Raw genomic sequence first — 12562 nt, forward strand, 5'->3', positions numbered from 1 at the left:
TATCTTGTGTATGATGCAGTTTATTGGAACATGCATTGCATCCAAAATCAGCGTTGTCGCCTACCTTACTGTTGTGAATATAATCTTTTTTGCTATGTTTTTCCATGAGGTTCCTCGAGCTTGTGTAGTGTTGCTATTGATACCGGACCGGAATGGTGCTGTTGAATTCCCAACCAAAGAATAGGTTTATTTTCTTCTTTTAAGCTAGCATGAGATATCCAATTTTTCGGACCAGTCCAGTTTATAGAAGTTTTCATTGAGGATCCAGTTTATAGAAGTTTTCATTGAGGATAAATTCGGAAGTGCCCGCGATAGAACAATCTAATATCTCAAATTTGTTATTCCATTGGAGGAAAATGTCATGTAGTGTTCCGTAATTGAGAATTGAACCGTTAGTGTAAGGGAGATTATAAGAAGGCCTTGCAGTTACACCATAGTTTGGGCTATATTTTGGCCTCACGGATATAGTGCAGTGACAAAAATAAGAGTAATAAAAAAAAATTCAAACTTTAAATTCCAAATGGAAGGTCGTCTTTTGACACTATCTATCTCTTAAATTAATTTGGTGAAATCCAGACACATGAATTATGCTTCAGGATGGTTGTAGCAGTTCCCTTATATCGTATCCTTGAATCTGTACTCAACAAGAAATGTGTTAACACTACACACAATATTAAATTATTACTATACAAACAACACAAGTAAAAATTTTTTTCTTAAACTATTCAAAATTTGAGTCTAGGCTAAGGTCTGTTTAAGAAAAATTAATTTGTGCAGAATGTTGTCCTTGAGCATAACATTTTTCAAGATTTTTTTATTATTAAAAGATCAACTATTTTTCTAATTTGGTTATAATGATACAAGGAAAGTGTTTTTCTTGTCCTCTTTGTGCTTTGTGGAAGCTAGTCATGTTGATCGAAGTGAATGGACAGAGAGTTGGAACTCATGGAAAAAAATAACTTTTCACTTGAAAAAGCATTTTCCATGAGACAGATAGATGCTAAAAGAATGTGTCCATGTGAGTTTTGCCAATACCTAAGATCGGAAATTACACCCCAATGGCAAGATCGCAAAAGGAGTGAACATAACACCAACAAAATATTTCAGCATGAATGAGAAAAGAGAAAGTTGAGCAAAAAAACAAAGAAACTAAATCACATATGCTGAAATACCTGAAGGAATGTGAGCAATAAGATGACTCCGGAGTTCCATAGTGCATGTATTGTGATAGGTGTTAGTAGATTATGAGTTTGAGCATATGAAAACCCCAAAGCAGTCCCTGTTCAAAGCCACAGAACATAAAAAAACATTTATTATGACCAAAGAATGTCAAAGAACCTTAAGTTCGTCTATTAAACTGATAACTAAACCTATTCCTACTTTGTTCTAATATGCTTAGAGCAAGACACCAATCTTCCCGTAATATGGTGAGTTTGTAAAATGTTATTGGAAGTTTCTTACAGTTAATTAAGATTAACAAAAATCTCACAAGGTTTGTCCATACCTTGTGAACAAAAAGTTTATCAAAGCTTTTTATTGCTCAAGTAGTTCCAAGATTAACTTGTCGATCCAAGTGTTTAAGTAATGTGTTGGGTTTGATAGATGTTTTGCCATCTTTCTTTTGTAGAACTGAACAACTTGGGTCAAAATTACTACCTAAAACAAACAGCTGAGGAAATTCTCCTGGTGTGAGATGAGCAATGGCAAATATTGCAGCAGTTATAAGCACAGAAACTGGTGTTGGCAAGCTGCATAAAAAGGAAATGAAATATTCAAACTGGATGAATTATAGTATGTTCTAGGAAGGCAACTAGTAAACGAACTTTTTAGTTTGTAATCAAGTTTCTGTTTATCTAGTTATCCTTTCCCAAACTTCACTTTTCTTTACTTTTCGGTCTCTTTGGTTGTGAGACCATTTCAACTCAAAACATACAGCAATAGATGCTTCCAAAGAATTAGAGCATGCGATTATCTCTATCTACAAATCAAATTTCTAAAGTGGTTTTCGATGTTGCAAATTTCTCAACTGAAATTGTGTCATAAAGAACTCTAAGCATTAGTACGTTAAAGCAGTAGTAAGTCAAATCAAGTCAGAACACCATCTGATCCTTACTGATTTATATCAGATTAAGTCTCGATAATTCTCTAGTTCAAAAGATCATATTCAGTTTTACATCTAGGGCTAATGCACAGATCTATGATAGGAGCATGACATGAGATTTGAGTAATAAAACTATAGTTGACTCTTCAGAATGTTGTCCAACAATGAATCAATTTAAAGCTCAAATCAAATTTCCTCCTGCGAAATCAAACTAAGCCATACAAAATCTTAAAAATGTATGTAGAAATAAATGAAGGGAAATGATGCATCTATTTTATTGACAACTAAACAGCTAAATGATAATAACATATATAAGTAACAGATTCCTACATAAACAGGTAATCAACATAGTTATGTTGGGAATTGGAATTAACAAGCAAATGAGCAGAGAAAATTGCAGGACAGGAAATATACTATTTAGTTAGCGACACCATAAGAAATCCCCTGAAGATAGTTTCCTCAAGAACTGGGGCTAAAATCCCAGTAGTGGCCACAAGAAATGCAGTGCTGCCAAAATGGATTTCAAATATTTAGTCATTTTATCCTTTAACTTTTTTTTTTAGATTTTTTATAAATTTTTTTTTATCTTTAGTTAAGAAATAAACTACAAGAAACAATACCTGACACCTGAAGAACCAATCAGTGGCAATAAGCGAATTAAGGCATCAGTTTGCTACCAAATTATGCAATAAATTCAGAATCTCTAAAATCATTATGAAATAACATGTAAATCGTGTGGCTGAGAGATTATAAACTAAAGAGTATATATAAATGGAGGTTAAGAGTTAAGACAATAGAATAAAATAATTTGTTGAGAATTCAAGTGTAAAACCAATATCAATGGAGACTTTCAGTTTATTCCCAAAACGTTACTTTTTCAAAAAAATTTCCAATATTTTGAATAATTCCAACTTACCCATCATCAATAGTCCACAAAATAACAATCCACGATCCAATATGATTTATGATTCAATAATTCACAAAAATGCTTCTAGATATGAACCTCAATTTGACAACCTTGGTTCCAACATATGTTGTGGACATTTATAATATGAGCCTTACTGTTGCAAGACAATTTGTAAGCTTGCTACCTAAGTATTACCAAGATTTTGCAAAATTCAGACCAAAATGGAAACATATAATTATCCTAATCCACACGTAGAAAGAAAAAGAACAAGTTTAACTAAGAAAAGCAGAGAAACATGAGAAAAGAACCGTGTGAAGGAACAAATCAAGTCATGTTTCCTTTTACCAAAATTGACACCAGAAAGAAATCTATAAGAAAATCTTCATTTTTAAGAGTAGAATTTTGTATGTGGTAGCATTTTCTAGTGCATGGAATAACGACAATTTGGAACACAAAGGATGAAAAAAAAACTCTTTGTAGCACCACTTAGTAGAAGTCTTAAACGGGACGAGCTGCACGCAACCTATTCTAGCTCAGAAATGAATGGGTTGATTCAAACTGAAACACCAAGCAAATGAGCCTGCTTAACTGGTGCACAGTTAGCCCATATGCAAGGCTGATTGCCAAGCCTTTTATGTGTATATTGCTCATGTCGAGTATGGTATGGTTCATTCGATGCCTACTATTTGGCTATTTAGGTACATAATCCAAGAAACTGTTTCACAATCAATCGACATTCTTTATGAACTTTTGTAGCTTGAATCAATTTTGAGAAAATAATAGATTTCTTATAGCCAATAAAATTCCCCATAGCATTTCTGCAGCTAATACTAGGTTGAACTATTTATGACAACTTGCAATTGGAATGAAAATTCCTGACCATTATGGAAGTAAATTAAATACTATAAAAGTTAGGAAAAACTAAAGCAGATAATAGAAATGATTTCATTTAACCATCCAAACATATGATCATAGACAATAATATCTAACCTCTCTTTGTGGGTTTTCACCATGAAATATACTCAGGGTCGTACCAGTGAGAGCGATAGCAATTAGTGCACCTAGGAGACCAATACCTGCCCAGAGGAGCCAGCCATCCCGTAGATCAAATGGTTTGGTAAGATCTGAGAATTTAATAACATATCCATCAGCAAATGATGTTCAAAAGCATCTTTCAATTTCTTCTTTCATTGTTGTCTATTTATTGGAGAATAATTTTGCATGCTGCTCGCCTGAAAACACAAACAGCAAGTAGTGCGATACTGTGATGCATGTAATAAGAGGTGTGCTTCCTACAGAAATCATGTTAGTTGGTGGCATATGTTGAAAGAGCAGTTACATGAGTTAAATGCAAGAAATACTTGCAGTATGATTCCAAACGTGGTAAGAACAAAGACAAAAAAAAAAATCCATAAAGAATTTTGCGTATTATTCCAAGCAATGTCTCATAGAAGTTTGCTTTTTTCCTTTTTAGAAAATGTCAAATTGCTTGTGTTCTCTTGCAATGTGATCCACATAGAAGTATTGTGAAGCTATTTATATGTACTGTAGAGATGTAGATCTTAGATCAAGTACAATGGCAAGAGACAAAAGATGCACAAGAACTCACTATAGCGAAACAGATCATTTGGAAGTGGCTCAAAGCTCTTGGTGATGCCAAAAATCACCCCTAGCACAACGGCTGTTACAGATCTGTCCAATTAATATTTGAAGAATAAAAATCATTTCAAGCTGCAGAACTCTAACAGATACCAAAGAAACGTCTCCAGAGATTGAGGATATCAACACATACAGTTGGCCAGCAAACAACAATTCTGCTTTCTGATCCAAACTAATTTCCCTGCCTTCCAAACCAAAATATGGAAGAAGTGATGCCTCTAACGACCCTGTAAGGAGAACGCTGTCTGGAAAATTTTCAGTTTCAATGAGTTGGTAATTATGAAACAATCACAAGTTATTTCAACTGGTGGAGACAAGTAGAAGAAAAAAAATCAAAACATATTTGTCAGTAACTTTATCTCATGAGTCAGTCTTAATTACATGATCACATCTTACAAGAATTTTAAGTTCACAAAGGACTCGAGGCTCAAGAGAACAAAGAATTATGACTATCCAATAACTTCAAAGTCAATTTTACCAAAAGATCCAGAAATTTAAAAGAACTGAAACGTAGATGAAAACTAGCAAAAGCCACAAAACAAATGCTATAAAGGTATATACCTCAGTCCGCATGCCAAAATAGTAAGTGTAATAGTCGACCAGCTCCAAGGCACATCCCACCGATGGAGGACTCGCCATTTCACCTCTGAAACCTGTGCAAACTAAAGAGTTTTATGGGGAATGCATAGGATAGAAGAGTATTTCAGCTTGACAAATCTCATGGAACAGTTAAAAAATGACTCTTTTTTGCAGAAGATCGTATCATTTTTAAACACGCAGGATCGAAAAAAAGTGTTAAGATACTCCCAGAAATCCTAAACCCTATTCAATTTACAAAATCGACCCATTCTGCAAGAAAGGGTAAAAATCCGAACTGCAAAGTGAAATTCCCACAACATTCTAACCTCAGAAACCTCAATCAAATTCGAATCCACTAACGGGAGGGGGGAGACGATACCTGCTCATCCCCGGAAGATGCGGGCCTCTGCTCGTCGTCAGCACTAAAGAAGCACGCTGTGGAGGCGATGGTAGAAGCGAGATGCTTCACGCTGTCTCCGCCCCCAAGTATCGGCACCCGTTTGGGTTCACAGAGGATCGGGACGCGAGAGGAAACAGCAACCCGTCGAACAAGCAGCAGGTCCCTGCCTCTCGCAGCGAAAACCCTCAGCCGGGCCGCCGAGAGCGGAGGCGGCCAAAAGAGAAGCGGCGAGGCCATTGAAAGCGGATAATTCCGTGGAGTTTCCAGATCCGACGACCGGAGCCGAAGTGAAATTGGCGGATGGCGGAAGCGGAGAGGGAGAGGATGGAATGAGGACACGTGCTGGATATTTGATCGACGGTTATTAACTATTTAACGTTAAAAATATGGAATAAATTCAAAACTGTTTTTTAAAACACGATTTTTAAATAGTTGTTAATTTTTTTTTTAAAAAAATAACATTAACAACTGACTGTATTATTTTTTCATGAAAATATTAAAATATATATTAAATTGAGGTATTTAGCACTTTTATTTGAACCACAAGTGAGAGGTAGACCCCACTCTGACCCCACGAGCCTTCTCTCTTTTTTTTTTATCGCTCGTTGCCAAGTCAGTATTATCCGGTTTCCTACCCACGATTCTGACGTCTCGCTTTAAGTGAGGCCCATTGTTTTGTTTGGCCAGTCGGGAGGGTATCAATTTGAGTTGCCATTGAGTTTTTTCAAAAATCCAAACGACATCTCCCGTCTCGTCCAGGAACAAATGGTTGCTCGCCACGTCAGAATCGACGATCCCTCTTCCATCCTGCCACGTGGCCATCCGCCAACTTCTTCTCTCTCTGCCTTTGCCTCTGCCTCTGCATCAGTCTTTTCCACTCGCCTCTCTTTCGATCGGCTCCACTCCACTTCGCCCTCCCTTCGGGTCTTCCGCCGCAGCCGCCGTCGCCGATCGCCGATATCTACCCATGTCGGTTTGCTTCTCGCCTCCTTTACTCCCGGAAATCCTGTTCCTCCGTCCGGAGGTAGCCAGCCGTCTCCCCCCTCTTCCTCCCGTCAGGTACCACCCGTTCCGGAAGCTCAGTTTCCGGTGCCCTATCTTCCGATTCGTGCCGCGGTCGGCTTCAGAAGATAGAGTCGCCGTAGCCGACATCCCCAGCGACCTGGATCGGTACCTGGGAAACGGGAATGGCCACGGAGGCGGGTTAGAGTACGCGGAGGTGGTTGACGGGAGACAGAATTCCGGCGTAGAGGTAATACTGAATGGTAACGGCTCGAGCAATGGGAGTTTGGTGAGTTACGGAACTGGGAACGGTGCAACCGATGCAGAAGTGGATGGGGGTTCTCAGGAAACGAAGAGGAAAAAGAGAGTTGAGGAGATTGGAAAGGAGGATGCTTGGTTCAAGAAGGGAGAGGAACAGCCACAGGTATGAACCTCTTTGGTATTGTTGATCAAGTTTTGGTATCTCATAATTGCAAAATGGGGAATTGAGGGTGGCACCTAGGCATCAGTGTAATGAAGGATAGAAACCTCTTCATTTCCAAACATTCAAGTATTTATATTTACTTATCACTACTTTTCGTTTGTAAAAAAATAAAGAAACTTCATTTCCAATAATTCCTACACTTTTGAGCCTCCCTAACCGTGGCCTTCTCGTGAAATAGTAGCAATCATTTTTTGAAATCAGATGGAAAATAAATAAAATGGTAAACATGTTGATATGTGAATTTGAAGATAAATTATTTTGAAGGACAATGTTGCTCTTTTTTGATGTTGTTGGAAGTATCATTTCAACAAATAAAGTAATTCTGACCATCCATTATTATTTCATTGGCAACCATTTTAAATCTGCCCTATGTTATGACTGAATCACTCAGCTTATCCTATAGTTTCCTTTTTTAGAAAAGATCCTAGTGTTTATCATGACCAAGCTTAATATGAATGCTTGCTTTGTAAGGTGCCTGATGATATTGGTGCTAACTGCTAACCCTATTATGACTACAGTTTTATCATCATTGAAGTAATCACAAATCTGATTGGTTTGCAGGACCTTTTACAATCCAAAATAAAAATCTTCGATTTCTCTCATTACTTTTGGACCTCTTTGGTGATTATCTTTCAAGCAGGAAATGAACCACTGAATCCTAACAACTTGACTATCTTCCACCTGATCAATCTTATAATTTTCAGTGTTCTTGAATTCTTTTTATTCCTCTAATGTTTTTTTTCCCATTCTTGCAGGTCTCTGTTTCTCCTGGGGGGCGCTGGAATAGGTTTAAAACTTATTCTACTATACAACGAACTTTGGAGATATGGGGTTTTGTTTTTGCATTTATTTTCAAGTCTTGGCTCAACAACCAGAAGTTCTCTTATCGAGGTGTGTTTCTTGAATTCTTGTTTAGAATAAATAATTTGAGAATATATATTTTCATGATAGTAGTTTCTTTTGATGTAATAGATGAGATTTGACTCTTTGGGTGTAAGCTAAATCTAAGTATCTAAATCTCTTATCATTACACATTGGTGTGTATACTATCATTGTTCTTACGTATTAGCTGTAGGTTGGAATGATACTACGCTTAATATCACACCACAAGATTATGTCATGCACATATTATCTATACTATTATGGTTGCATAGTTAGTCCCTTTTAACTTGGTGCATATGTGTATTTGGTTCTGACAGCATGCTTAAATGTTTTTATGCTGGATTTTTAATTTATATTCGAGTTATGCATTCTTTTTCAGAAGATAACTTTTTTTAGAGAATGATAAAAAAAAATACAGGCCAAATTTAAGTAGTTCTTAAAAAACATATAGTACTCCTTAAATGTGACCCATATTTGCAATGTTTTTCTTGTAATCATGTATTTTCCTTTCTACTTTGGTTGTTTGTCATGGTGTATAGAATTTATGACTTCGCTGTTTTGGCTAAAGATTTGTTCAAATATATATAAATGGTTCTTCCTCGGAGAAAAAAAAAGAGGTCTCACGGTTCCATGCTATGTGCCGTGTTAGTCGCCAGGCGGAATGGTAAATTCCGCCTGTGCCGATCAGCACATATTGACATTTTATACTATGGACTGAAGAGTTAGAGAAACAAGGATCATGTTTCTTAAGAGTTATTAGGTTATTCAGTTGAGATGTCTATTGTGTTTTAAAACATACATTGGCAATATGCAGGAGGAATGACAGAGGGGAGAAAAGTTTTGAGGCGAAAAGCCCTTGCTAAGTGGCTAAAGGAGGGTATTCTCAGATTGGGTCCCACATTCATCAAAGTAGGGCAACAATTTTCTACAAGGGTGGATATTCTTCCACAAGAATATGTTGATCAACTATCTGAACTTCAGGTAAGATTTTAGATTTTCTAGTTTAATGGAGTTTTTAAAGACAAACTGCCGTCATATATATGATTTTGGACAGATTATAAAATTTGTGTAATTGATCCCCTTTACTCGGAATAATGAAATTATATCTTACTTTTTTTTGAGGGATATGATAATAGTTTTTTTTTTTTTTATAAAAATAAAAACTATGCCAAATTTCATGAGATTTCCTTTATACTAAATATGTATTACAAATTTATTTTTAACAGGATCAGGTCCCTCCATTCCCTTCAGCAACTGCTATCTCAATTGTTGAAGAGGAACTTGGAGCTCCTTTGGATGATATTTTTGACCAATTTGATTATGAACCAATAGCAGCTGCAAGCCTTGGTAATCAGTTTCCATTTAATTGGTTGTGGAACTTAAAGAGTTAGTTTGTTAAAAAAATAAATAAATCTTTAATCGGTTGTTTGCTTGTTGCATTTTTAGGTCAGGTGCATCGTGCAAAATTGAAGGGCCAAGAAGTTGTGATTAAAGTACAAAGGCCAGGCCTCAAGGATCTATTTGATATTGATCTAAAGAATTTGAGGGTTAGTCCTTTTTCAATTGTTCAAATTTGTATTTTATTTCTTATGCAATTCTTTACTAATTATTTTATTAAATTAGTCCATCTCATCCTCTCTAAGATCTCTGAAACTTATGAATCAATTTTTATGATGTGTAACTGTAAAATATGCTAGATCTAGGCTGGCAATGATCATTTCTATTCAATAATTCACCATATGGGTTCTCAAAGTCATATTGCCTTTTAGATGGTCTGACTTTAAAATTACATAGACTAGAATGCCATTGTAGTTCAATACCGCTGGTAATCTACCTGCACTGATCATAATTGCTTTCCATTGTTCTCTCAGAACTTGTTTTACTCGTGAGGAAAATACCAATCATATTCTTAGCCTCATATGTTGTCCATGCTGTAAGTCTTTTTTATTATGGAAATTGAGAGTTGTAGTAGGGCTTTGGCCTTTTAGGTTTTTTTCCTGCTTCAAGAATGTTTCCCTGCATATTCAATATAGACAATAATAATGACAGAAGTTTTTCCATTTGTTTCTCTCTTGTAAGAAATGCTAGAAATGTCAGCGTGACAATAATAATCACAGAAGTTCTTCCATTTGTTTCTCTTTTTGTAACTGGTAGAAATGCCAGCGTGTATTTGAGAAATCTATGGGAACTGGATTTAATTGCTACAATACTTAAAAAGGACAACACTTACTACTTTTTACCGGAATATAACTTGTTTTTGGTAATTGTCATCTGTTGTCATATTTCGTGTCACGTGTTGCACAAAGCTAGGTGAACTTTCCCCTAGAAACATCAATTTATGTGGTATAAATTATTAATTTATAGGTGTAGAAGAGACGGAAAAAATCTCTCTGTATTCATAGTAATCTGCTTATATGTAGGTATTTATATACATAAAGAGGGAAAATAAAAAATCAATCTCAATCCCTATAATCAAGGGAATGCAATCAATATCAATCTCAATCCCTACAATCAAAGGAATCTTCGGAAGTATTCAACACTCCCCTCAAGTTGGAGCATATATGTCAATCATATCTAGTTTGTCACAAAGTTAATTGTTCTCCACCTAATGCTTTAGTGAAGACATTGGCGACTTGGTTGGATGGTGATGTGAATGGAGTAGTAATTTTCTGGCTCATTACACACTCGCGAATAAAGTGACAGTCAACCTCAAAATGCTTAGTCCTCTCATGAAAAATCGAGTTACTTGCAATGTGAATAGCACGAAGAGATTCATTGTAGGTGAACTCTAATTCTTCAAGCAAATTCTTTAGCCATAACATCTCGGTTACAGTGTTAGCCATGACTCTATACTCAGTTTCGGCAGTCAACCTAGCAATAACAGTCTATTTTTTACTTCGCCATATTACTAGATTTCCCTCTACATAAGTGCAATATCCAAAAGTGGACCATTTTTTGGTCTTAGATCCAACATAGTCGACATCAAAATAAGGTTCGATCTTTAGGTATCCATTTCTCTTAAATGACAACCCTTTTCTTAGAGATTTCATAATGTACTTAAGAATCCTAATAGTGGCATCCTAGTGAACTTGCTTCGACTTATCGATAAACGACTGACTATTCCAACTGCAAAAGAGATGTCAGGTCTCGTTATTGTTAAGTAATATGAGTTTCCAATAAGTCGTCTATATTTTGCCTTATCCTTAAAGAATTCTCCATTATCATCCCAAACACTTGAATTGATATCCATAGGCGTATCAACCGACTTCATTCCAAGCAATTTAGTTTCTTTGAGTAAATCTGCAGCATACTTCCGTTGACATAATAAAACTCTAGATTTGTTCAATTCCCAAGAGATACTTAGGACTTCCCATATCCCTCATCATAAAGTGTTGCTACAAATACTTATTAGTTTCGTCTATCCGACATATATCACTCCCGAATATTAGGATATCATCAACATAAATAATAAGAATAATAATCTCATTCGTGCTCTATCGTACAAACACAGAATGATCAGATTTGCACTGTTTGAAGCCAACAACTCCGATTATATTATTGAATTTATCAAACCAGGCTATGAGGTTTTGTTTAAGACCATAAATATCATTCTCCCCATAGCAAATACCCTGGAGGTTACTCTATAAAAACGGTTTCGTGCAAATCGCCATAAAGGAACGCATTCTTCACCTCTAGTGACCAAGATTGATTGACAGGAGAACTTATCTCTAATAGAATTCAGGCGGACAGTAGGAGAGAATGTCTCAAAGTAGTCAACACCATAAGTTCGTGTAAATCCTTTGGCCACCATACGAGTTTTGTATAAATCAATAGTACTGTTAGCTTTAATTTCAAAGTAAACACCCAACAATGGACAACTATATCAACAGAAGGTGGTGCAACCACTGACTCCAACGTACCATGAGAGATAAGGGTAAACATTTCCTCCTCCATTGTAGTTCGCCAAGCCGAGTGTTGATAAGCTTTAGAGTAGAAAGTTGAAACTTCTATAGATGATAGAGAAATAGCAAAAGCACGGAACACAGGACCAAGGTAATTAAACAAGATATGATTAGATAAAGGATGGGTAGTGCAAAACCGAATACCTTTACGAAGAGCAATAGGCAGATCAATATTAGAGGGGCGAGGAAAATCAGGAGTTGTAGGAAGAGGAGGTGAGGGACATAAATTTGGTTTTGGCCCAGCACACCGTGTGTATACCTACAATGGTCTACTAGACAGAGAATATGTAGTGGGAGATATGGATGTTGGGATAGGTAATGGAAGAGATGCTAATGTATCATGTGTTTGATCTAGACGTGGAGAAAAGTATGGTTGGGACTAAAAAAAAATAAGATTAACTATGTTTTGTGAGTGAGTCAAGATAACGATATCCTTTTTGTGTGCGAGAATATCCAAGTAGGATACATTTAATAGAGCGGTGAGATAATTTATCCAAGCCGAGAGTAAAATTATGAACAAAGAAAACATAACCAAATACGTGAAGAGACACCGAGAAAAGATATTTATTAGGATGAAGACAAGAGA

The 12562-nt window shown here is 36.2% G+C and overlaps 2 protein-coding genes across 3 annotated transcripts; one reads left to right on the top strand and one right to left on the bottom strand.

Moving 5' to 3' along the window:
- Positions 1-325: 325 nt before the first annotated feature.
- LOC122008409 lies at positions 326-5985 on the bottom strand. 2 transcript variants are annotated; one of them, XM_042564127.1, is made up of 10 exons: positions 5626-5985; positions 5229-5329; positions 4801-4908; positions 4618-4700; positions 3999-4132; positions 2722-2774; positions 2516-2608; positions 1657-1748; positions 1173-1279; positions 326-634 (listed from the first exon to the last, which is right to left on the bottom strand). In XM_042564127.1, exons 1-10 carry the CDS (start codon positions 5881-5883, stop codon positions 593-595), a joined length of 1071 nt encoding a protein of 356 aa, XP_042420061.1. In that variant the 5' UTR covers positions 5884-5985; the 3' UTR covers positions 326-592. The 2 variants fall into 2 exon arrangements, with proteins under 2 accessions (XP_042420061.1, XP_042420062.1); XM_042564128.1 differs by having other exon boundaries at positions 328-634; positions 5229-5320.
- A 520-nt stretch (positions 5986-6505) lies between these two features.
- Positions 6506-9711, top strand: LOC122010679 (protein ACTIVITY OF BC1 COMPLEX KINASE 8, chloroplastic-like). Its single transcript, XM_042567183.1, has 5 exons — positions 6506-7072; positions 7888-8023; positions 8829-8995; positions 9241-9361; positions 9461-9711. Exons 1-5 carry the CDS (start codon positions 6614-6616, stop codon positions 9709-9711), a joined length of 1134 nt encoding a protein of 377 aa, XP_042423117.1. The 5' UTR covers positions 6506-6613.
- Positions 9712-12562: the final 2851 nt, after the last annotated feature.

This window comes from Zingiber officinale, chromosome 8A, assembly GCF_018446385.1.
Source record: "Zingiber officinale cultivar Zhangliang chromosome 8A, Zo_v1.1, whole genome shotgun sequence".
Classification (NCBI taxonomy): Eukaryota; Viridiplantae; Streptophyta; class Magnoliopsida; order Zingiberales; family Zingiberaceae; genus Zingiber; species Zingiber officinale.